This window comes from Falco rusticolus, chromosome 4 (assembly GCF_015220075.1).
Source record: "Falco rusticolus isolate bFalRus1 chromosome 4, bFalRus1.pri, whole genome shotgun sequence".
NCBI lineage: Eukaryota > Metazoa > Chordata > Aves > Falconiformes > Falconidae > Falco > Falco rusticolus.
The window spans coordinates 68,036,053-68,062,698 of NC_051190.1; the positions used below are offsets into that span (position 1 = coordinate 68,036,053).

Genomic DNA, 26,646 nt, shown 5'->3' on the forward strand with positions numbered 1-26,646 from the left:
TTACATTGCATATGATAGAATCCATACTAATAAATTTAAGATGTAAAATAAAACGCACAAATACAGCACATCAATTTTGCTGTGGAGTGCTGGCTACTGTTAAAGTTTCAGCCAAAGAGAATAGTGTGCTTTAATTTTTCCCTATTTGCAATAAATGCAACATGCATATAAAAAATATAAATTAATCTCCCATTTTATTTAATCATGTCTTGTATTTCTATCTTAGAGGTAGAGGGAAAGGGAAACAAGTTTATTTACAGTCAGTAAAATTGTTAACTTTAGTAAAATGTCACCCCTGATATTCATTTGTACATATTTCAGCTCTATGTTAATGAAACACTTAAAAATTGAAGTGGTGATAAATATGATGTTCATGTTTAATCTAAACAAATGTTAAAAGGTAGCTATAAAAACAGTTTATTTATTCAAGGAATTTTATAAAATACTTATGTACCTTACTTCAAGAAAAACACTTCTCTGATGGAAGGAAATTTTAACCAGTGATGGCAGTGCATGTAGCACTGTCTTGTACTTAGAGATGAAGTAATACTGTTCATTTACTAAGTAGAAATATGTGAGTTTTCAGAAAATTGACTTACCTGCCAGAGTCCTAAACACCTCTGTTGATTACAAAGTTAGAGCTATCAGAGGTAACTAATGACATTAACCTGGCAAGGTAATCGTGCACGTAAAAAGCTGTTGGCCAGGAGGTGCTTTGCTCCTGTTGTTTTATAGAAATACTGGATCAAATAACCTTTTTGGAGGTGATTATACAGTTTGACTTACATAGCTAAAATCCCCCTTGTTACTCAGTGGATTGTCTTCCAGAGTAGGGCCAGCACTTTCCTCCTCACTCCTTCCCGTCTGCCTGAGAGGGCTGGCACCGCAGCCTGGGCAGCAGCTCGGTGCCTCCGCATCCCTTCCCTTCTCACTTGTTGCTGCTGCCTGCTGCTGCCCCGTCACCTTGTAGCTCTTTCCAGTGCACCCTTGCAGTTCTAGTTACAAAGGCATTTTCCTCAACTAGACAGCTGTTGGCTGGAAATTTAGTTACATGATGTCATTTTACCAAAACGCTTTGCACTATGTTTGTGTAATGTACGAAACCAGTCGCGACCAACTCAGGAGATGTTCCCCTCCTCTCCACTGCTGTCCCATGGGTATTCCAGGTGAGTCCTGACATGCAGGGGCATTTCTCAAATTCCTATTTGTTTACTGATTATACCGTAAAGCAAGATCATGATCCACAGGTCCACAGGCAGTTCTGAACATAAAGTGCAACAATCAAAAACAGACAAACTTTTTGTACCCATAGTATGTAGTGGCCTGTTGTAATGTAGAAGCAACAATTTATCAAATTTCAGTGGTAGTTTAGTACAGTTTTAGCAGCAGACTCAAGTAAGGTATGCTGCAGTTAACTTTAAGTTGAAAAGTAAACTTTTTCAGTCATTTGTCCTTTTTTTAAAAAGCTGTGTGTGTACAGAATGCATGAGTTACTTCTGACAGGAAAAGTCGTCACATTCTAAGAGGATGGTGGTAGAGCAGTATATTTGTATATTCCTCTCATAAGCAAATATAATTTCTGGCTTATTCACATGTTGATACAGTGTCAACTTTTTGCAGTTTTACATAGCAAACGTTATTTACTGTAGTGAATTAAACTTAGGGTGAGATTAACCAAATAACTGTTGGTGTTTTTTTTTTACCCAAGGGAGCTACTATTAAAAGGGATGAACATACTGGTGCAATTGTGGTGGCCAGGATAATGCGTGGAGGAGCTGCAGACAGAAGTGGTAAGGTGGTGCTGCTTGGCCCTAGCCATTAAAGTTCTAGAACTCGGAACAAGATGAGATAAAATGGCGTATTTTGTGGAAATGAAATACATCACTATCACAAACAAAAATATTTGGGGTCTGGACAGTTTTCCAAAGTGATGAAAGTATTCATGCTGAATTTTTTCCCCAATTCAGTTGCAACCAGATATCTTGGAGTTAGCAGATACAAGGTTGGGGGTTTTTTTTTTTAGATATAGCATGGTTTGTTTCCAGTTGAAGAAATCCACTTAGAAATGGTGGGATATGCCAAGGTTACAGCCTGCGGATGGAGGAACTCAGGATGGTTGCATTATTTTATATTAGGACATCCATTTGTAGTTTCAGCTGGTAATTCTCAAAATACCAGCACATACTTGACTGCCATTGTTTAGGTTGGGATGCTCAAAGTCTGCAAGAACTCAGGCAAGAGGTCCTGAATTATAATCTAAAGTGCCTCTTTTCCCTGAAGAGATTCTAGAACAGCTGTGTTTCACACTTAGATGGGGTAATGGAGTAAATCTAGATATATATAGTTAAATTAGCAAGCATTTGTGCCACAAATTAGCACTCGCAGCCTAAGTGATCTTTGCAGTACTTGCAGCTGTGTAGCAATAAGAAGGTAGTATGAGCAGAAAAAGAATTGGCACAGACGTTTTTCAAACATCTGCATAAAAGTCTGGAAAAGTCATAGAGACATGGTACTAATTTTCACAAGGAAGGAAGGGAGGTGAGTAAACCGACCATCTCAAAGTTATCTGTGAGGACAGTAGCTGTTGTGTTCACCTTATAGTCCTGCTTTTAAGTTAGAACTTAAAGCACATGAACGTGAGGGAAAAAGCTGAATGTTAATGGCTTTTTTTGTGTAATACATTGCTACGGTTTAACAACTCCTCTTTGTCTTCTATAGGTCTTATTCATGTTGGTGATGAACTGAGGGAAGTCAATGGGATTCCTGTAGATGATAAAAAACCTGAAGAAATAATACACATTTTGGTAAATACTAAAAAATTTGAAAATTAATTTAGGGGAGTCTAGAAAAAGCAGTTAGACTTACGATTTCTGGTGCATTTCTTAGAAAAAAATACATTCTGCAATAATGCCTCTTCTTCCAGTGTTATCATTTCCAGATCGCTATTTCCTTTCTCTTAAGGAATGATCTTCCGTGCTTTACATGTATATGCAATTACAGATTACTTGTAGAGAGTTAGTAACAGTCATATGGCTATAAATGTGACACATAATGATGCAGACCTCAGTGCATAATCTGCAATTTTTAAGGCACACCATGATCTGTTGAATTCAAACTATTTTAAATGTATTCATTAATAATCCGTTAACTCCATGTGAAAATTAATTCATAATACATGCACTTGATAGACTGTATAACTGGCATATTAAGATTATATTTTATATGGATTTGCAGTATATAGCCATATATGTGATTATGTTTGCACTCCTCTGAACTACACAATCTCTAAGTTTTATCACTCACTTATGGAGTACTATTGCAAATCAAGTAATTTAGACTTTTTCAGAAAGTAGTTAATAGTTTTGTAGCAAAGAAACCAATGAGGGTCAGGACAGCGCTTTGTGTTCATGGTGTAGGCATTTCTATAGACATAAATTCCTTGCTGTCTTGCCGAATTGAGTGGCTGTCTCACAGTTTTGGTTCAATAACTGAGATGATTCATTTCAAGCGTTAGCCTGCTTGATATTCATACTAGCTTTATGGTTTTGTGTTCCCTACAGAAACATATTTTCCTGCAAAAAATTAATATCTAAAAATCTCTAGAAACACAATAGCACTGGAAAAGGTGTGAACAATTTCCCCGTTTACCTCCTTGAGGTACAATATAAACATCAAAAGCTAGTTAGAGCTTGTTTCAAAAGTAACAGAATTATTGATTCCAGTCCTACGGCTGGTGAAATAAGAACTTGGCTGCTGCTTGTCAAACAGTGAGCTCTTGGATCACAGACATGCCAGCAGAAGTATGTCTCGCTTGGTAGTGGACAGGCCTGTTTCCATTTTGCTTAAATCGTTGGCTGTCTGTTGCACTCTGCTAGTTTTATGAAACTTGTCGGCTGCATGCAATAGTAGCAGAGGCTCCAGCTGATTAGCACTTCCTTCAATAGCAAAATGTCACTGAGGCAGTGGGAATATATTATGGTTAATAAGTAAAAAGCAGCCAGACACACTTTAAGTGGGATATAGAGAAAGATGAATGGATGAGGTGGTTGATGATGGCTAACTTGTTTTAAGATTTATAGCGAGGGCTTTTTTTCCATTTAGTACACGTAGTCTATTCAAATATGTTTTTCTTTTCTAGTTTCTTAAAGTTGCCAAAAGAATAAATCCCCCCCCAATAGTTTTATATGATAAATATGGCACAAGCCTGTTTGAATTTTTCTATCTTTTTTTTTATTTTTTATTTTTTTTTTTAATGAAATGTTAGTTGGATTTTTCCAGGGATGTCCAAACTGTGCCAGGAGTCCAGCAGTTGCTTCTAATATTGCGTACATTTTAGCTGTAGCATTTGCCTCTGCTTTCAGTGCAGGAGGGGGACCACTGCAATATGCAGGTTGCAGTTTTTAACAGTACATCTCTGCCCACCAGTGAAACAAATATTTCAAGTGGACATTTTAATCTTTGCAATGCAAAGTTTGATATGGTGAGGCTGTCAGACTCCACGGATCATGCTTGGGAGAGTATAGATTAATTATATTTTAATATTTTAAAATTAGTTTAAATTTCTTTTGTCTTTTAAGATTTCTTTGAAATTTACAGCTTAATTCTCAGTGCATTTTCTTTTCAAATGTTCACCAGGCTCAGTCTCAAGGAGCAATTACATTTAAAATTATACCTAGTGTGAAGGAAGAAATGCCAGTGAAGGAAGGCAAGGTAGGCAAGATGATTTCAGAAGCTATTGCATTAACTGTTACGCTGAGTATGTATGTTGTTTGCTTGGATGACAGAACCAAGAATGTGATTTATGCCTCCAGATCGGTTTTTCTAATGTAACGATGTGCAGTGCACTGTACGCTTCAGTACTCATACGCTGGATTTACAAGTGGTTGTAACATGTTTCTTAAGCCCTAACTCTACGGCTGTGAAGTTGACATAGGTAATCTTCCATCTTCTGCGAGGACCTGGCTTGCTTCCAAGTACTCCTTTTCTTCCGTCATACACTGGGTAGAAGACACTTGATAGCACCTTGGTTCAAAAGTATCTTCTGTTTCCCATATGGGCACACTATTCACCTGCAAAATCCTGTCTGCCTTGGATCATAGAACCTTTACTACACTGGGATTGTCGTTGCAGAAGGAATGAATTTAACATTCCCTTATGAACTTCCAATGTCAGATATCCATAAGGGTGTTTTACAACAGTAAATATTTATTGCTTTACATCTAGTTCAATGGTTTTGAATAGTAAAAGCTGAAAAGGGGCATACCTTTGGATTACCTCTAATTTGATTCTAAAGATAAAACACGTTTGTTTCAGATGTTTATCAGAGCCCTATTTGACTATGATCCTAAGGAGGATAAAGCAATTCCTTGTAAAGAAGCTGGACTTGCTTTCAGAAAAGGAGATATCCTTCAGATCATGAGCCAGGATGATGCAACCTGGTGGCAGGCCAAACATGAAGGTGATGCCAATCCCAGAGCAGGCTTGATCCCTTCAAAGCATTTCCAGGAGAGGTGAGCTACTGAGAAGCATAGTTTCATTATTTTTTGTATTAAGAATAGACACGTTTTGCCGAGTTGTTAAGTTAGCATAGTTGTCATATGTAATGCTTATAGATTGCATGGGTATGATAAACCTGCATTTGCAGCAAGACAACTGAACTTGTAAACCTGTTGCTATAATACTTTGGGTTTCCTTATTTGTCTGGCTACAATTAATAATGACAAAAACTGATAGGATAACACTGATCCAGTTTGAAAGAAAAAACATATGGAAAACAGCACATCAGTATCTCTGTTCAGACTGATGTACTATGCAGGAATAAGAACTGCAGCAGGTTTTGGAGAGCTTACAAAAATTTGAGGCTGAGGATTTAATTTTTTTAGATTGTGAATAGATTGCATTGTTTTAAGTTAATTTCTTATAAAAATTTCTGGATATTTTGCAGTATAGTCTCATGATGTTAAGTGTTTATTAATCCCAAACTTGCAGTGAAAACTGAGGAGTTTGTGTCTTTCTCCTACCACCTCCCATTTTATAGGAGATTTGCACTAAGAAGACCAGAAGTACAGATTCAGCCACTGAAAATTTCCAACAGAAAATCATGTAAGTCTGTTAATCTGGAACAGAAATCATACTCCAGATCTCTAACCTTATAAAAAAGCAGTTTGTTTCAGCCCTGTGACTACAGGATGCATTTCTCTTGGGCATGATAATTTCTTGATCACATTTTATCAATAAGAAAATAAATGTAAGAGCTGAAATCAGAAGCTTTAAAAGCAGCTAACAAGTTTTTCCAGCCCTCTGACTTTGTTTTTGAAGCACCAATTGATGTTTTGATATATAATATTTCAAAGGTTGAAGAGCATTCTTGTCCTGTTGAAATAGTACAGAATTGGCTCAAGAATTTATATCATTTGGACTGCATCAATACAGTGAAATTCATATTGAGAGTGAGATAAAAGGTCAGATAGTCTCCCCTTCTCTCCCCCATATAGTTGGCGGGGGTTTGTCTCCTATGAAGCAGCATAAATTTTTAAAAGTGAGAACATTCAGTTATTTGACAGACTTTCACAGTACCGCTTCTTACTGTTTTCTAAACAAATTCATTCTTAGTCTCTGCTTTTAAATACAGTAGTTGGACAGTATAAGAAAAATAAGCTAACAAAGTGCATACATTGAAACAAATATTTTCTTTCCACTGGAATTTACATCAACATCTGTTTTAAGTATTATTGCATATTTTACTTGACCTGTTATTTCTTTCAGTTGTACAGACTCATAAGAAAGTGAGTGCAATGTGAGAAACTATCACGCTTCAGTAGGATCTAAATCTCAAATACAAACATGTTTGTGACTTCAACTAGAAATACTCAGAAAGTTGTTTAAAATTCCCAACCGTCTTTCATTCTCTAACATTAAAACAAAAAATATGGATACTATGGCAAACAGTGGATGCTGGCACACTAAGTGCAAAACTAAATGCTTTTAACTTTAAAACACCAAGGTTTCTATTGCAATTTTCCTAACTCCTTGCTATAGCTTTTGTGTTCTGAAGTTTGACAGTTACTGTTACTTTCCTAATAATCTGCATTTTCTATCTTTCATTCCATTTCACTATTTGATTGTGTGCCCTAATGCTGTTGTTAATGCTAAAGCCCTCGATTAGCTTTGTGATTATAATAACAGACTAAATGATTGCACTATAGCTTTTCTAATTTACTTAGATCTTAGAAACAAAGAGAAGCTCCTCCAGCTTGTAGTAAATCTGTTGTTTTTCTAGGTTCTAGGTCAAGTTGCTCTGCCCCAGTTTTGGAAAAGTGTCTGATCCCAGGGTATAGCTATTTCTGTCTGTCCACTGTTCTTGAATCTGGATAATACCCTTCAACAAGAGCCTTCAATTAAGGTGGCACTGGTGCTTTTGAAGAGGTAAATCAGCTGCTGCAGCAACACTGCATGATTCCTTTTGTAATGGACTGCATCTTTTTAGTGACCTTCAAGTGAAAGGTTTTACAAGATGCATTTCACCCTTCCAAATAGGCAGCCTGAACTTGATTGGGAACTGCCAAAATTACAACCCAAAGAAGACCTACAGTATGATGTCTACTATTGTTGCCTCTGCTGTTTCCACTGACTTTGCCTTAACTAGCTTAAACAAGGGCTTTTCCCTTTCCTTTAAAACATGAAAGAGCCTCAGGGTCAAGCAGTATGCCCATTACTGTTCTCTTTTAGACTTGCTTTAAACAAAGCAAGATCCAGCTAAATACCATCTAGAAGGCAGTGGTGCCTCTTGAAGGAGAAAAGACTGCAGACTAACTTAGGTTTGTCATTTTCTCTCTTCCTCGTTTCTTAGGACAATCTGCTGCTACATCTGCCAGATTTCCATGGGAAGAGGGGAAGTGCTGTTCTGAGTAGAGGCTCATCCCTTCATTCAAAAATGAAACATTTTTTTTTTAGCACTGGGAGGGAAATCAGATCCTTTATAGAGGAGGCATTTTAAGGACCAGAATTCAGCTATAGAAAAAGTGTTGTGACTAGGGTGTTGCTTGAGTTGCTCTCAGGAAAACCTTCCACTTACCTGGATTTTCAAGAAGATTCCACATAAGCTGGGAAACTCTGTGCCCTTGTGATCTTTCTAAAGTTAGGCTGCTTGTTCGTGTTCCCAAGCACAGCAGTGAAGCTGTGAGATGTGAAGGCTGTATTTGTATTTGTGCTGAACCATCAGCTTGCCAAAACTGGGAGATGTGGAAAATCATGTGTTGCTCAGCTGAACAAATAGCATACTGCCAGGATCGGAAACATGTAAGGAAGGGTGACACAGAGAACAAAAAACTGGATTTTTTGGAGCCCTTTTCTGTATTGTGGGGTATGGCCCACTGATTATTGTCCTCTAAAGTTGTACTTAACAAGTTCCCGTGTAAGGAGGTGGGAAATTGTTCATGCTTGATTACATCTGATTCTGTAGGCTTTCAGCTTGATACAGGGTTCTCCAATGTTTGGAAGGGCAATTGTGCAGGGAAATGTTCTGTAGATCTTTCTGAAGTAGCTGTATATTGAGAGGTTGCTTGCTATTGCAGTTGATCCCATCCAATCATATGACCTGAATTTCCTTAGTAGTTTGGAGGGAAAGGGCAATTTGCCAGCTGATATTCTTACACCATCCCAAAGAGAAAAACCTGTTGACTTCAACAGAGCTGCTAATGAAAGTCCCTTTCCTGACAGGGCTGGGAGTTGCACTAGGAAGCTTTCTTGAGATACGGTAAGTAGCACTGAATGTTGGCCTGCTCTGTTCAGTCAACTCATTCCACAGATCCCACGTTTTGTAATGATGAAGAAACCTGGGTACATGCCTTTGTTTTTAATAGGGAGAACCAAGGTGAAATATTCTATTTTCTTGTATACTCAGAAAATGTGAGTCAGCTCTGGTTTCTTAGGTGAGCTTCCAGGGTGGTAGTGTCCTGCTTGAAAATTAATCTAAAAATTAGTCAAAACTATATGACATACAAGAAGTATCCTACAACTTATTTTTTCCCCTCTCAAGCCAGTTCAGGAACTGGGAAGGGCTGTTGTATTTGTCTAGAAAAGGAGCTCTCTAGCCAGTAACTATATTTACTGTATTTACTGTAATATTAATATCCATCAGGATTTGCTTTGCTAATTAAATGAGTTTTCAAAACCTGCAAGGAGCTAGATTGGATTACTTTTGGGAAACCTTTCTATTTCCCATTTTGAATTTTTTACTCTTTTCAGCATAGTAATGCATGTTGTGTAGTTTTTAATTTGTACACATATCATAAAATTCGAAGCAAAATAGAAGTGGGCTTTTTTGGTGATGCTTGTACATATACGTATATTGAGGAAAGAGAGTAGAGGATACTTTCCACAGAACTTTTCCAGCAAGAAGCATTTGCACTGAAAAAAACAGAAATCCAACCTAGTTCTAAATTATTAAAGAATCAGTTTATAATGGAAACGCCAATTCTTAGTTTGACTTTAATAGCCAAGTCAACTGTTTCACTGTGTCTATGTGTAAAGTGAATATAAGTACAAGTAAATACTTTAGCTTTGTGGGAGATCCATACACATGCCTCTCCCAGCATTTAGCCATTTTCTTAAAAGACAAAACAGAATCATTCTCACATTGCACCAGTCAAAGTGAAAAACCTTTAACGTGTCACGTGTACACTGGAGGAGGGGGTAAAACAGTGTAAGCTCGATACTGAAGGTAAGTGAAATAGCACTTTCATTTGCAAATGGAGAAGGTGCATAGTTCGATGGTATCTGAAAATAAGGCTGAAGGAAGCTGGTAGTATAGGCGGAGCCTATGCTGACAAGAGGTGGTTTTATATTGAGAGAAAGATGCAGAAAAAGTAGGAATAAACAAATAAAGGGAAAAGCAGGGAGGTGAAATTTTGTATTGAGGATGAAGAAAAGGAGAAAGTTTTGCAACAAGGGCAGTGGAAGAACAGATGGACAAAGCTACCCATAAACCCCATTAGGCAAAACCCCACAGGGGATGGGCTTTGAAGTTATTAGATTAACACAATTAACAGTATTATGGAAGAGCATTACAATAGTCACTGTTTGCACTATAGTTCAATTATTTCTTGATTCCATTTAAACCAAACACTAACATATTTGATTTTCCTAAAGTTTTTGAAATGGTGAATGCAAAAATTACTAATAGGAACTCTGACCTGTGCTGTTGTTATTGGTAGAAAACCTCAATATATTAAACATTAATAATTGATGTTTTAAAAGCGTGAGATAAGTGGCTGTTAGATGTGCTGACCCACTGATAAGATTGATAATGTTACTTCCCAGGCTCTGGGATAGTGCAGAAATGATGGAGGGATATCAAACATCTCAAGCATTTTTAGCATTTTTCTCGGTACTTAACAGCAATGACTTTTTCAGCACAAGGCAGTGTTATGCGTTAATACTATGGGAAAATTATACTGGGGGGGGGGGGGAATGATAAGAAAAAGCAGTGCAGAAAAGAAAATAGGAAAATGGAATGAAAGTTAAGGAACAGAGATGCATGAGACTGCGTGAGCAGGACTAACTCCTCACCTGCTGGGATGGCAAACGTGCAGCATACCTCCTGTGGGGTGTGAGGCAGCTCTGTGGGACGCAGAGGGAGGTACAGCAGAGGTGCCTGGCTGCATGCAGTCAGCCTTGGTGTGTCTGAGCTTGTGAGCCACCGCTGATTGCCAGCTCCACAGAAACCTGCTCACTGGTATCCCTCAATAATACTTAATATTCCTGGCTTTAGGTGGTCACCTTAGCTTGGGTCCAACTTTGTAGCCAAAGTTGGCTCTGTGAGTTCTCCTGTCGCTGCATCTTGGCTAATTAGCAGTGACATGAGACTCAGTACAGGGAAGAATTTTTTTAACTTGACTCCCTGACTGTTAACTTGAATACAAAGACTACGGATGCTCTGACTGTAATAGTCATTGCCAGCAAGCATGGTCATTCTTGCATTTATAGTTTACTTTGAATTGTAGATAAAACAGTGATCACGTGTGGTTTTTTTGAGGAGGAAAAAAAGTAAATTTCTTTGAATAACAACAAAATAACTTACTGTTCTGCATTTACTATAAACTACCGTGATCGGCCAAGACATTATATTCCTTCAGCATAACTTTGCTTTCACAGTGGTTACTGTGTTTATTCTTACGTTATATATGTGTTGTCTCTGGTATGAAAATTACTGGTAACTTTATATTTTATGCTAGTGTAGCCTGCAACTTCTGTTAACTTGTGCAGTGCATGCATATGTGTTTGTGTATATCCATACCCTGTATGTATAGTTATATATAAATATGTATATGTATGTAGCATATATGACAGAGCTGTTCAGAGCTGTCTTTTTCCATGAAAATACATTTGTTCTGTATATTTAATGCTAAATGTAAATACTTACTGTGGCAAAGCCATCATCATATAGTTTTTCTAGGGCTTAAAACCATTTTACTTTCAATTTTGATTTACCATATGTGATTGGCATTGTACAAGCAAGAGGAAATACTTAACTGCAGCCAAATGGTGTTCATTCAAACAAGATGTAACCCAGTTTATTCATAGATGAGTGTCTTGTGAATTGAAGATCATGTTCTGCCAACAAAAGAATTTAAACAGGCTAAAAGAATGAATGCTTTGTACCACTTGTATTTGAACACCAAACATTTAGGATAAATGTATAGTAGGACTTTCTATAATTGCTGCACCATCTTAACTCTGCCTTTCTTCTCAGTATTTTTCTGTGTTAATATTTGAAACTTGATTGTCCACCTGCAGGTAGTTAAAAGCAAAAAATAAACCAGATCTGTAGGGTTAAATTAGCACCTTAGCATCTTTGTTCAGAGGTCTCTTGTCCTTACAAATATTAACTTCCTGCTATCACTGAAAAATTAAGGAAACCTGAAGCTGGATGACATTTGAGTCAAGGTCACATGAGACAGAAGTGGAAATGAATCTTATAAACTCTTGCTCTGTCCTTCACCGCAAGACTATCCTCCTTCATTTTCCACATTACCTTGGTAGAGATACTGTTGCCTGATGATGTTATGGGAGAATTAAATTTCCTATAGCATGAACATATATGTATTGTTCCATCTACAAAACTCTCAGATAAAAACCTGCAAAACAGTATAAATATTGATTGTTACGTGGGGCTGTTCACTAAAAATTCAGGAGTGTTTGAATACAGTCACTGTAATGCAGATCACTATACAACACAATTTCATGTTTAATAGAGTGAAATAGGGCTTAAGGGATAATGTAACTTGCTTGTCATAAGAAACTAGAAGAATGCTGCTAGATCTAATTTTAGACTGAGAAACATTTAAGTAAGATTCTTTGATGGAAATTTTGTTTGAAAAAAATAGTCAGCAAAAGCTAAAAATTTTAATCTGGCGATGGACTGTTCCAAAGGGTTGAGGAAGGTCCTGGAGTGGCACTGGTTTTGAGCTTCTTAAGTAATATAACTTAGGTGAGACTCCCAAAATGAAATCTCAATATATTTCAGGTAAAATAGATATGAAAATACAGCCTATGTGATACTGTTTTGCATTGTTACAGTTTAGCATATTGGCTACACCAAAATCTTTCTAAAATGAATAAAACGCCTACTTCCTAAGCTTCCATTGTGCTTGTGTTTCCTATTTCTTTTTTCCCATTTATGTCTTGGTACTGCTTTGTTGTTGTTTCATAAGCCTGTTCCATGACGATTTTCGTTGTAACTTCCTCTCCCTTCTTACCACACTACATTTATTTGATCATATTCCTTGTTTTCTCAGTGTTTTATTTGCTCCATGTTTCCTTATGGTTTTTTTTTCATTTTGTCACTGCTTTTATTTTCCTACTTCCCACCAGATTTCCTCCTCTTTATCCTCTGTCCTCTTTCAGTCTCTTACTTGTTCCTTCCAGATAAAACACCTCTATTTCCTTTCTCGCCCACTTCAATTTAGTGAAACTGTATTGGCCTGAGATCTACCCCAGCTTTCCACGTCTCTGAACGCTGGAACTTTAGACATGCATCTGCACATATCTGCTGCAAGCGTACAACTGCTTCAGACACACAGAGCTGTATTAGCAGTGGATCACAATACAAAGTTTCCTGGCAAATAACCTCTGGCTTTACTAGGGACAGGCAATAGCACTGGTGAAATTCCTGGTGAAGTTCAAATTGGGAGCTACACGCTGATGGCTGTTTCATAGCGGCGTTAAGCTGGGAAGACCCACTGAATTCCTACATCTTTTCGTTACAGACAATTATCTTCAACCTTAGAAGTAACCCAAGAGAGCCAGGAGCAGCATTAAGAAAGGAGATTTTTAACAAAACACAAAAAGTTCAGGATCCACTTTATCTCAGCATTAAACCTCAGCTTGTAGGCATTTTAGCTTGTGCTCTCTGGGATCAGCTGGCTTACCTGGGAATCCTAACATCTTTGATTTAGGGATAAGACCATTCCCTTTCCTAGCAGGAGCAGCCCAGAAACCTGGGCGCCCTTCAGCTGTACTCAGCCCTGCTGCTGTAGCTCTACCATCTCCCACACTTGCAGATCCCCTCTGAAGGTCTGCAGTGGTCAGAGCTGAGTGAACGTACACCTGTGGGTAGGTACAGACCTCTTTTTCTCCTGGTCCAGTCTTTCCTGTTCATAAATGAGGACTTGTCTGTTTCCAATGACAAAATACCAAACGGAACGCTTTAAAAGGGAGAGTCACTAGTTAAGTCAAATAACTTTATTGAATTCAGGGGACTTTTTAGATATATTGATGTGAACCTGTTTTGAGCATTAGTAACTTATTTTTGGGAGACACATTGCAGCCTATTGAAGGTCACGCAAATGGACACGCAGGAGAACTTGCCATACATATCAGGAAATATAAGAGGTCTCTCAGCACGGAGAAGGAGAAATAAATAGTACCTGGAAGCCATCCTGCCATCCTAAGTCCAGCTTCAGGGCGTTTGTCATTGCAAGAACTGGGAGCTTTTAAGGTCAGGAGAGGGAAAAGGATCCAGTGCTTTCACTCTCAACTCACAAAGACGTCAGCACTCTTTTAAGGCACCAGATGTGGTCAGCCAAGCAGTGCTCACCTTAGAGGACTTTCCAGCCTACTAAAACCGTATGGTCACCTTGAGTGTATAAATAAACTTTAAATAATATTTAGAGAAATCTTCCAAATTAGTATTTTTAAATGTAAGTCCTCAAGAAAAAAGGTACCAAGAAATTATTCTGCAAAACAGTATTCTTCCCCAGGCAGAAAAGACTCTTGTATCCATTTCATGACACGAGATGAGAAAAGCTCTTTGGAACCTAGCCTTTGGTACATCAGTTACACATAAAAGATTGTAAAATATCTCTTGAGTAATTTCTTCACATTCCAAGGAAAGACATGCTTCATGGAAACTCTTTGAAATATTTTTTATTTTATATTTTTTATATATTTATATTTTATATTTGGGGCATACTTATCCAGATTCCAAAGGAAATTTGAATGAGATGTAGATTGTAAAATGTCTAGATATCTATAATAAATATCTAATATCTATAATACATCTAGACCTTAGTATACAGTATCTTTGTGAATAAAAATTCATTCTATTTATCTTGCTTTTACGTAAAAGCCCAAAGATGATTGTGAAAGTGTATGTTATCCACTGTCAAGGATGCAGAAAATTATTGACTTACTATAGGTAAGCAGAAAGTGTTAGGTAGATCTATTATATTAGGATAGTGACAGCAAAAATATGACAAGGGTATATAAATTCTTTCAGTATTTTTGCAGCTACAACTATAGACATTAAAAAAAAAAAAAAAAAAAAAAGCAAAAAACCTTTCCAAAACCCAGCCCCAAGGGCAGTAGCACCTATTACTGTAAGTGCAGAAAAATACTGAGATCATGTTCATGGTAAGTGATTCTTAGAAATTCTAGGTTAAGACTGATTAAATGGAATTAACAAACTTTGCCTTTAATAACAAAGAGATCTTCCATGTCAGCTGGGTAAGGTCATTGCTACCAAATAAACAGTGGAAGAATCTCGTATAGGAAATTTAAAGTGCACATAATATTTCAATGTCTTTTTAGGTTCTTTTCGAACTGAGTGTAGTTAAACATGTCAGTTAAACTCAGTACCGGTATGTTCGTATATGGCTCAATATAATAGGTGCTATCAAGAGGATTTTAGAGTAGCTTACATAGCTAAATTTTTCCTATTTATGAAGTATTAAACAATAATACTTTGTTTTTTTGGCTGTTCTAAGATGAGGAAGCGGTTGAGTGTGGTAGGTGCATTTTTCTTCTTCGATTTAACTTTTCTTTCTTAAGTTATGTTTTCGCTCCATTTAATGATTTCCTTTCCTATTTTTCCTTTGTGCTTCTCAGAGGAAATTGAAGGTACATGTACAAAAGTTTCCCTGCATAGCCCAATAATTTTATTTAGAGAACATGTGTTTAGAATTAAATTGAATATAGTCCAGCGTTTCTAAGAGATGTTGTACTTATAATGCTTTTATATTGCCACCCGATACATTGAATCATCTTTTAAAGGAGATAAAAATACCAGAATGTTCCTAGTTGCTTCATGTAAAGATCAGTAATTAGAACTGTTGTTTTAAACTGCTTTTTTCCTCTTGAACTTCTGGAAGACACAGAAAAGTAGTGTCATACTAGCAAAACTTTGGTGGGCTGGGTTGGAAAGTGATGGTTCCAACTTAATTACCTGGCCATGAGAGGTCTCATATTTGTAATTAATGCTGACAAAGTATTGCTCTGAGATGGTAGAAAGTTCATCAATGCAGTGTCGTCTTTACTGTTTTCCCTATGAGTGTAGTTGGTAACTGTTATGCGTGCAGCATATGTTAAAGTAATAGCAGCTGATCTCTTGTATTTTTTTTATCTTTAACTTAAGAGGCCTTTGTTTATAAAGGCATTAGAAATTGTAGCTCATATTTTTGATCAAAGGGCCTCTGGCATATAAAAATATACATTATAGCCATTCCATATCAAATGAGAGGATGTGTTTTTGATCAAAAACCTTTCTGTCTAATCCAGTGAGCCAAAACTTAAAGCTAAAGTCTGATAATTTATAATTTATGAAAAAAGCTTGATTTACATCAAATACATTTTGTTTTCTTTTAAGTGGCATCATATTTTCTATTAACTGATAAAGTGTGAATACAGTGTTAGAATTCTTTTTAGAATGTTTGCTGTCGTCACAATTTTTGCTTGAAAAGGTAAAAGGATCAGTGTGCATGCTGCAAAATTCCAAAGTATCTCCAGCTAAAATATAAAACAATAAATGTTGTTTTATGTTTTTAAGAAAATGGCTTATTGAAGGCTTTTTAATGCTATGCTTTGTACAGTTGTCATTTTTTAAGTAATTTCTTCTGTATTTTTTGCTGGGCTTCTAATTATTCTGCTTTATTTCTTGGCTCTTATTCTGTATGCTTTTACCCTTCGTCCAGAAGATGCTGAATGTGCTGGCCACAACAGTGGATCCTATCTAGGTGAGCAATTGGTTACAAAAGAAAATTTTCTTCCTTTCTTTCAGCTTCTTTTCCCTGGAACTACTGTGTCCACTTTGCTTTTGGGGGTAATCTGCATACAAATGTCCTTACTCTGCATGAGAAAAGCATGAATATTAAGGTTTTAAAAATGGCTCATTGGATTTGACATAAAGGGTTTATGTAGTGTATGCTTTTATCTGGTTAAACATCAGCTACTAAAATACTGGTTTCATTTTAAAGTCAAAATAAATATATATATAAAAATTTGGGAAAATATTGACTTAAAGTACCTTAATGTGTTTAATGAAACAGAAAAGTTTGAGTAAGTCTAAAGATACACTTTCTCGGTTCTGTCCAAGTATTGCTTACACTTTTTTTCTTTGTACATGTCTATCTAACAATTTTGGGAGGATTCAGTGAGAATACAGAGCAGGCACTGGTGCTTTTTCCACATTACAAAATAAGTCATAATAACTCAATAGCTTAAATTTAGCTTTAAAGCTAGTCTGAGCTCAACATATCATTGCGGGGAGGGGGGAAGAGGAGGGGAAGGAGTCCTTTGGCTTCAGCTTCAAGATTCCAAATTTCAAACAAAAGTAACATTTAAAAAAGGTGAATGTTCCGTTATATGTTTCAACTTTCTAATTTGTGCCATTTAAAAAGCTATGTAAAAATATTTTAGTTGAAACTGTCCAGAATTCCTGCCAGCTGAAGGCTGGCTGAAGCGGATTTTGTGGCAACCAGCCCTTTTCCCAAGGCTTTCATCCTCCTACTACAAGAGGAATGGGAAGAAACTTGTCAAAGTACTTTAGTACTTCCAAGCCACTGGGCTCACTGAAACACCCTAGAGCAGTACTGTAAATCAGAGATGGTTTTCATGTTGCATTATGCTGTTCTTAAATGTGGTGCATAAACTACATCGGGAAGACACAAACTATATAATTGAAAGAACTTTGACCTCTTTCCAAAACCTTAGTGTGGTATAATTTCATCACATACTTGTGGAACTAGTGGTCATCTGATCATGCTAAAACATCTTACCCTTGTTTGTTAATCAACTAAATTAAGGTTGATTTGTAATTGTATTGAGGGATTGAAGTATGCTTGGCAAATAATACTTTGGATGCGATTCCGGATGAACTGCATTTTCCTTATCCAATTGTCTCTCTAACAGAAAAGATGTTCCAGCTTCCCCCCGCCCCCCCATTTTCTTTCTGTCTGCAGATACAGATTGCATGAATTCTCAATATGAGACTATCATGGTTTTGCAATCAGATCTTAGTGGGCTGCTGTTTTATTTGAGAGTGAAGCTGACAAAAGAGTCCACCTTTTCTTAGTGCTGTAGCCCTTTCAGTGAAACATTTTGATCTGCGGTTACCGAAAAGGCTCAGTCATCTAGTAAGGTGTCTTGAGGAAGAAGCTACTGTTGTCCCAGATGCAAATAACAAACAAACAAAAAAATCAAGATAGAGTGTAGTTTACTTAGGCAAAACCTTAAAAAATTTATTGGAGAACTACTGTACATTTCAGGCAATGGTTTGTCTCTTGAGGGCTTCCACATAGCAGAGTGCTGCCATCGGTCCAGAGCTCTCAGCCTTCTCGTGCTGAGTCAGTGCTGTTGGAAGTGGGGTGTTGGAGAGAAGAGCCAGAAGACAGAAAGAACAACAGGGAGAAGATGACTCGTCTAAGGTTAGGACCAGTTTTGGAGTAAGGACAGAAGTATATTCACTGGTTGTGAATAATTAGCTATTTGGTTTAGAAATCAGAGGTTCCTTGGAGCTCTTCACTAAGAATCGTTCATTAAAAATTATCCTATCTTAAGATGAAGCAGGTAGGCTTTGGAAAGTTGATGTTACCATTCTTTTGTGTATGGTGACAAGACGCAGTGATTTGTAATTCAAACTGTCTCATGCACTCCAGTGTCCCCTTCTTTTACAAGCCATTAGGAGCCCAGTCCTATTTGGGCACATTTAAGTTTTCTTTTCTCCTAAATCATTTTTCAGTTGTATTTTCTCAAGGAACAAACTGCTGTAGAATGACTTTCTGGGCTGGACAAATGCCACTGTCTAAAGTATAATAATTTGAACAAAACTTGCTGGCCAGCTGCAGGGAGGACACAAAACTCTTACCTATGTGCTGTGCAAGGTGTGAAACTCTGATAGTCTGTAAGGTAAAGGAGTCCTCGGCAGAGACACTTTGTAAACCCTCCGTTAGGTATGTGGGAGCCCACACCACATCTACACATCTAACTGCAGCAGTCAACCTTCCTGACTAGGGGGGCCTCTTTCTTTCCCACTGGTCTGAGCATATATTCCTTCAATCCCGGGGGTGGTGAAGGCCTTCAAAGGTTTGTTGGTTTTTTTTCCGCCTGTTGCTTTTTAGGAGAGTGGGAAAACAAATATGTCTGATTTTTGAAAACAGCTTATTCTCAATGTCCACCTGTGTTTTGCAGTCATGTTTTTTGAGGTAAACCCTGAACATGTCGATTTTTCTGAATGTGCATGCTCTTGAAAGATGACAGGCATTTATGGTACTCTAGATTACAAAGTAACTAAAAGTTTCTAGGCAAGTCTCTTCGTTATTATTGATTAAACATGCTGCACTGAAAACAAACCCTAAAACATTGTCACTGAAGGGCCTGGATCACACCAGCAACTTCAGGGTGTTTCAGTGACACCTGAGTAACTGTCTGTATGTTGTAACCTGTTACAAGAGCGAGGTAGTCTGAATTATCTTAACCGCTGATGAAGGAGTTGGCCTGTATTACCTTGTACGTATTCACACTTATGGACATTAGCATGAGGTAAGTTGAAGTGTGGTAAATCATTCGTATGCCTGAATTCTAGAAACAGTTTTCAAAGTATGGGTACACTGATTACTTCCTAAACCCAAAATGAGCAAGTCATATTTCATGCTGCTTTTGATGGTATGTAAAATCAAATCAAGTGAACTACAACAATTCTAATATCCATTAAAAATTTTTCAGTTGATGTTACAGCTCGTTGTGGGTTTAGGGCTCTGTATTTGTCGGCATTTCAATCTGTGAACCAGGATATTCTGTGAACATCTGATCCTCTCAGAAAGGATTTGTGCTTTAGGCACACCCGAGGTGGTCATGAAGGGCAACAGAAGAAGAAGCTTTCAGAAAGCAGAATGTCTGTACCATTTGGGGTCAGATCTTTTATGTCCAAGATTATGCTGCTATTATTTTGAATCCTGCCCTCAAAAGTGACTTAGATAAATTTAATGAATTTTCACCAAATTCTAATACTTAAGTCACAGTATAGTATCGTGTGTTTCTGCAGTAATTTCCTGAGGAATTGCTGGGGAGAGCATTAAGAGTTTGCCTTTGCCAAACTTAAATTCTAGTTACATTACTTGAACCTTTATGAACATACAGTAAATATAGATGAATATCATCTGTTTACTATTCTCAATTTTGTCTTAAAAATCCAGACATAATCTAAATTTTTATTAACCCTGTCTAAATGTGCAAGCTGGGAATCAGTCCAGAAGCAAGCAGAGTAAGAAGTCTGCTCTGTGTTTGTGCAGTTCCTGTCTAACAATAGAAATACTCAGTATACGAGCCGGTATAAAAAAAATCCCAATATTTGGGGGAAAATAAAAATCCAGAAATATCTAGTAAAAATATTCTGTTCATACAAACCTAGATAATGACCATGGTACCAAACTTATTTTTGTCAGTAATACGAATACAAGAAGTTAGTGGAAATGTATTTACAATTAAACAGTATTTGCTCACTCTACATTATGTAAGATTAGGCTGAATTCAGTGAATAATATACCTAAATTAAACACATATTCAAGCACTTGCTTTAATGAATGAAAATGAACAAAAGCATGTGTAAGTGCTTTATAGCATTCTGGAGCTTCACTGATTAATTTTTGAAGCATAGGTGAATTTAAATTGCAGTGTTTCCTGTTAGCGTGATTTCTCTAAATTTGGGAAATTAACTTTCTACTTTCATGAATATATTTGGATTTAAATTCACACAACATAGTCACAATCTTTTGTTCTTTTTTTCTTTAGAATTATATAATTAAAACTGAATAAGCACAGCTTTTTACATCAGCGTCATTTAAAGTATTTTAAGGGAGACAGGTTCACGTGTTGCCTGTTTTCAGTCTGGATTTCTGTGTGAGGTCTGAGTGGATTTCTCCATGTAAATGTAAGGATGTTCTTCCAAGATGACCAAATGTATATTGCTAGTGGTTAAAGGAATCACACTTTTCTGCTAGGGTTTGGTGGGGTTTTTTTCATTCTTTTTTTCTTAGAGATATAAGTGGTTTCTCTTGGATTGTTGTTGGGCCTTAATTAAGTTTATTAGTAGCAGCTTTTGATTTTTATTTCATGTTGAGAAGTGTTATAAGGTTTGGAGACATCTGTAGTTTGAGAACATTTGTTCTTGATATTTTCTTCCCAGAGGCTGTTCTCATTTCACCAAATCAGTTACATTCCACAGTAGTTTATGAGTTTACATGTTCAGTAAGCTTCTAGTCATGTAGCTGAAACCAGTGAGCTGGTGCAAACTTCTCAGTGTTCAGGATTTTATGTTGCTTTAGTGACAGAATTTTCCCCTTTTATTTTATAGTCTGCATACTTGGCAACTCGGATTAATCTCTGCTGATAACCATATTCCACAGACATTGTAGCCTGCAGCTCCTTTCATATTCATCAAGGTTTATGTTATCAAATGTTCTGGGCAAGCAATGCTTCTTCCCTTTTTTCTTTATAGGAATTCACTTTTAAGCTTAATCACTTCATAGAAACTTTATTTTTCTATTGCATATCAGTATTGGTTTTGGTTTTCTGTAGTGATTTTTCACGATATTTTTAATAATTCTCTATTGTTAATTTAAATATATGAAGTTTGTTTTTCATCTTTCCTGAACTGTAAAATATGGAAACATTGGCAGAACATTTTTTTGCTTGTTCATAGATGGTTTTGTTCTTTGCAAGTACAATGTTGTTTCAGTTCAGCTGAATCTTTTCCAGTCATAGCTGCCCAACGTATAATGCGATCATAAATGCAGAGTTCAATAGAAAATATTTATTAATGGTTCTTTATAAAATAGCTTCTGAAGGTCACAGTAAAGTTAAGCCACATATGTGAGGGCATAATAATGGCAGATGTGAGAAAGGAGGAATCGTGTTTCCAGGAATGCAGTAGCAGTATCATAAAAATCTTGGATATATTTGAAATAAGTCTCATCCATCCTCTCCAAGCTGCATGTTTTCCTTGATTTTTGAAGCTGCTTAAAGCAAGCTTTCTTGGGTTTCTGAATAGGACTGTTGAGATGGGCCTTCAGGACAAGTTACAACAACTTGAAAATTGACAGTAGTCTTAAAGTGGCAAAATAATCAATGTATCACAGGTTTGTAATCAGTAGTTTTACAGAATATCTTCACCAGCACACTGCATAGAAATCAGCCATACTGGAAATTTGCTTCATTATCTCTGGCTCACGTGTTTGGGTTTTTTAATTAATAGCTTTTCTGTAATGTCTTAAGTTCTAGTTGAACTTGTTGACTCTTCTTAATATACAGGACAGTATTACTGTTTTCATTTTACCATTGAGTTTCAGTCACAGAGTATCAAATGCCTTCATCAGGAAACCCATGTTAGCAGTGGTACTGTATCACTTGAGTGTGATGCTTATGTGCAGCCTGTAAAAGTGACAAAGGATGAATCAGGCTGAAGACAGCACTGAAAGTTTTTATCCTTTTGGATTAATTTTAAAAAAAAAAAATCTGGGTTTTTTCCTCTTTGAAGAGAAGGATGAAAAAAAATTCTTTAGTAACCCACCACCTGGTAGTTGGTAATTAAGTCTGAATAAAGTGGATGGAGAAAAGAGGAACAAGTCACAAGTGGTCTTAGTAAAACAACAGCAGAGATTGAATTGATGTGAAGATTTTGCAAAAAGAATGTTTTTCCTAAAGATTCCACAGTTCAACATGTGAGACGAGGTTAAGAAGCTGTTGGCAATGGCGCTCTGACAGCTACTCAAAGGCACGGAGCTCTTGGTATCTGTAAGGTTGACACCAAATGTGAATGGAGACAATTGATTTTGCTTCATTTGATCACTACTCTTACTGTTTACCTTTTCCAGGTATGTGGATTCTGGGTTTTGTGACAAAGCTCTTTATTCTGTAGACTGTTTCATAGCAAATGTTGAATAACTATTCTTTCATTTTCTTTTTCTTTTCCTTATCCATTCTTTTTTTGTCCGTCCCCCCCCTAAAAAGGTTATACAAAAATAATTATACAGAAAAAGATTCAGAACAATTTTCCACTTGCTTTTAGGGCAACTGATGTGTTGTTTTTTTTTTTCTTGTGGTTTTTGTTGTTTTTTTTTTTTTTAATCTGGAGTCTTTTGGATGAGGCTTTAGGAAACTTGTAACTTGCTTCATGTATCTGTATTGCTAATGTTACCTTTAACCTTTCTTTACATAGCTGCCTATACAGTTAGGTGTAGTTATGTAGCATGAAAACATCTTCGTGTCATGATGGAGTTCACCCTAGGGCAGACGAGATCTCCTAGACCTTCTCTTGAGTGTGTAAGCTTGCAGCTATCTGCACTCCCAGCGGGGCTTTTCTGACTGCAGTCACTTCAGTGTTAGTGGTGTTCTTTAAGTAATGACATAACTCTGTTCATTTCATTATGTTTTCATATTTCGTATTTTTGTCCCTTTTCCACCCCAGCCCATGTCCTCAGTCTAGACAATACTGTAGCTCTTAAGAATGTCATCAGCCTTTTCTGTGCATGCTAGCTCTTCTTTTTCATTGATTTTCATTTTACTTGTTCATATTTTGAATATGAATGGATCTTGGACTCAATGATCTTAAAGGTCTTTTCCAACCTAAACGAATCTATGATTCTATGGCATCACTGTATTCTCAAAGAAATTTTTCTTCCCTTTTTGTGTGTATGTGTTACGGATTCCCATAGGTATTGGGGCTCACATCAGTAAAATAACTTAGTTAACATCCTCTCTGGTCCAGGTTCTGCAAAGATCTATGCTAAGGGGAACTCTGTGCATACAAAATGCTAAGCCTGTGACTAAGCCTTCTAGGATTTTGCTTCAGATCTGGTTCTAAGTATTTGCAGAACTGGGTCTTGAATTTGCCTTATACTACCTTTGAAGAAAAAACTGTAATATGATTACTTCTCAAACACCTAAACATAAGTGCTGTTACAAGTTTATGAAAGCATATTGCTGAAAAATCTGGGGTCACCGAAAGTTTACATGTGTTTACTATCCTATGAAATGTTCCGGGCAGGAAAAAAAAAAGGGTGTTGGGATTTTTTCCAGTATTTAAAGTGTAGTTTGTGTTTTACTTTATTACCCCCAAATAATGAAATCACTTTGCAGTCCTTCCTCTAGTTCTTTTTAGAAAAAAAAAGTGGTGCAATGGAGATACCAACAAAATGTAATATAATGCAATGTAAAGGATTTATTTGAAAAACTGTAATGTAATCATTAACAGAGGAATAAATCAGTTTTTAACGTATAGTGTAGAAGGGGAGTTTTGTGCTGTTCTGCTTGAAAATGCCTATTATTATCTCCTTTGAGAGTACTTAAAAGCTCTCTGAAATTTCCAGTCTTCTATATAGGCCCTGTGGATGTCCACTGTTGATGCAATAGTAAATGCAAATTTAATAGGTATATTAACTTCTAATTTCATGCTAACATATCTATAATATGGGTGCTGTATTGTCTAAGATGTTTCACAGTGTTTTGGAATTTAACAGTGTTTGGTTTTACTTTTAAACATCTTTGGAAAAGTTTTGTGCACTTTTTCATACTATCAGCATGGAGCTAAGCACAAGAAGATTGTTCAAGTAGTTAATTTTAATTAACCCTTTCAACCACCAGATGTGTTTGTCCTATATGTTGTATTGGAGGTCTGTGTGCCACGGTGATTTGTTAGAAATGCATTAAGGGTGGTATGAGAGTCCAGATGGCATGAATTTCCTTATGTATACATACTAATGTAGAAGATACTCAAATTATCTAACTATGTTAACTCATAATTATATTTTCAGCTTGTTGCAACTATTGTGATTTTATTGGTAATCTTAGTTTTGCAGTTTAAATAGGCACCTGAAATAGTTTAAAACTGTGGGGAAATATTGTTCTAAATGACCTGGCTTACTAAACATATAAATACAATTTTTCATTCCATGCACCAGTCCTCGAATGTTTGGAAGAGACTGTTTTCACATTCTGAGAAGACTTATTTTCTTACTTTGAAAAAATCCTGTTCTTATTGCAGCTGGTTTTAGAAGAAGCTTTCGTCTTAGCAGAAAAGATAAAAAAACAAACAAATCTATGTATGAGTGCAAGAAGAGCGATCAGTATGATACAGCAGATATCCCAACTTACGAAGAAGTTGCAAAATATAGACGACAACCTAATGACAAATACAGGCTTGTAGTTTTGGTTGGTAAGTTATTTTCTTTATTTTTGACCTGGTAAAACAGAGGACTGCTGATTAGCACAACGCTTACCACAAAATCATTTAGATTGGAAGGGATCTCAGGAGGTCGCCTGGTCCAGCCCCCCCACTCAGCAGGATTAACACTGAATTCAGAGCAGGTTGCTGATGACAACAACTTTGGGAACCTGTCTTCCCAGCATGTCTTCTCTTATCTTTCCACCTACACCTCAGTAGAGAGGTGGCCTCCATCTTCTCAATGGGTATCAGAAGAGTGCTGGTGGGTCCCCCTGAAGTCATCTCTTCTCCAGGCTAGACATACCCAGTTCCTTCAGCCGCTCCTCACAGGCCATGTGCTTCAGCTCCCGACCATCTTGGAGGCCCTCCACTGGATTTGCACCAGTTCATCAACATTGTTGATGTGCAGGGCCCATCATGGACAGAGTATTCCTCCCAGCATCTGACAAGTGCCGCGTGAAGGGGAATAATCTTTTCCCTCTGCCTACGGGCTAGGCTCTTGCTGATACAGCCCAGTCTTGTTAGCCTTCATTGCTGCCAGTGTGCACTGTGGGCTTCTGCTTAGCTTACTGCCCACCTGGACCCCCAGGTCCTTTTCATCCAGGCTGCTCCTCAGCCAGTCAGTCCCCAGCCTACTGCTGTGGGGCTTAGTCTGTCCCAGATGCAGGACTTTGTATTTGTCCTCATCAAATCTCACAAGATTCTGCCAGCCCATGCCTGTAGCATATCAGTTCCCTCTGAACAGAAGCCCTGCCCTTGAGCAAGTCACTTGCATCACCCATTTTGGCATCTGCAAACTTGATAATCACCCATTCTATGTCCTCCTCCAGGTTATTGATACAGATATGAAACAAAGTATGTCCCAAGGTAGACACCTGAGGAACTCCACTTGTAATGAGTCACCCAGTAGAGCACATACCGATCACCCCTTCCCTTTGAACATGATCATCCATCCAGTTTTTCCCTGATCTAGTAGTCCACCTATCTAGACAGGATGTCCCAGCTTGCATATAAGGATGCTTTAGGAGATCATATTTAAAGCTTTACTAAACCGAAGGGAGGTGACATTAAAATGTAACTGCCATGGTTACTAGTCTGAACCTGACAGTCAAGCCGTACTAAAACTCAAAAGAATTAGGTTGGTGTTCTGCTCTTAGAGATCAATCGATATATCTATGTGGAAAAAAGAAGAAAAAAATAACAGAATAAATACCTGTGGTCAGCAAAGACAGACTATATAAATGAAAAGAAACAAACCCTTCTACTGTGTTAAGAGCAAGTAAACAGACAAGTAGGGAAAAGGGTGGGTGAGAGATGGACTTCTGTAGGCCAAGAATGGATGTAAGCGTAGCTGCAGGCATAGCTGCAGAAGACTCAAGATGTCATCCTTAGTCAGCTTTCTGTCCTTCTATAATCTGTCACTGCCATGGCTTCCTCACAGCATTTATTACCTAATCAAAATGCATTGCTTCAGTCTCCTAAAAAAGAAGAGAAAGTGTATTATCTTACATTTTTCAAAGGTAACCATTGGAGTATCAACAAGTAATGAGTAACCATTCCTACCGATGAGTAACGTCTCATTGCTTATTGTTTTGCAGTAGCACATAGGCTGATGCTTTGTTAGGAAGTTTCCTCCATTATGAAAGTAGCAGAGC

The 26,646-nt window shown here is 37.2% G+C and overlaps 1 protein-coding gene across 5 annotated transcripts in view; it reads left to right on the forward strand.

The window, feature by feature from the left end:
- Positions 1 to 26,646, forward strand: part of MPP7 (membrane palmitoylated protein 7) — a 157,633-nt gene that overhangs the window by 116,477 nt on the left and 14,510 nt on the right. For 3 of the 5 annotated variants that reach the window (XM_037385049.1, XM_037385050.1, XM_037385053.1), the window contains 9 exons: positions 1,709 to 1,790; positions 2,719 to 2,804; positions 4,636 to 4,710; positions 5,314 to 5,510; positions 6,038 to 6,102; positions 15,267 to 15,287; positions 15,388 to 15,399; positions 16,470 to 16,511; positions 24,812 to 24,982. In XM_037385049.1, the coding sequence (XP_037240946.1) occupies positions 1,709 to 1,790; positions 2,719 to 2,804; positions 4,636 to 4,710; positions 5,314 to 5,510; positions 6,038 to 6,102; positions 15,267 to 15,287; positions 15,388 to 15,399; positions 16,470 to 16,511; positions 24,812 to 24,982 (751 nt within the window). The remainder of the gene's footprint in view (positions 1 to 1,708; positions 1,791 to 2,718; positions 2,805 to 4,635; positions 4,711 to 5,313; positions 5,511 to 6,037; positions 6,103 to 15,266; positions 15,288 to 15,387; positions 15,400 to 16,469; positions 16,512 to 24,811; positions 24,983 to 26,646) is intronic. The other 2 variants (XM_037385051.1, XM_037385052.1) reach the window with 2 other exon arrangements.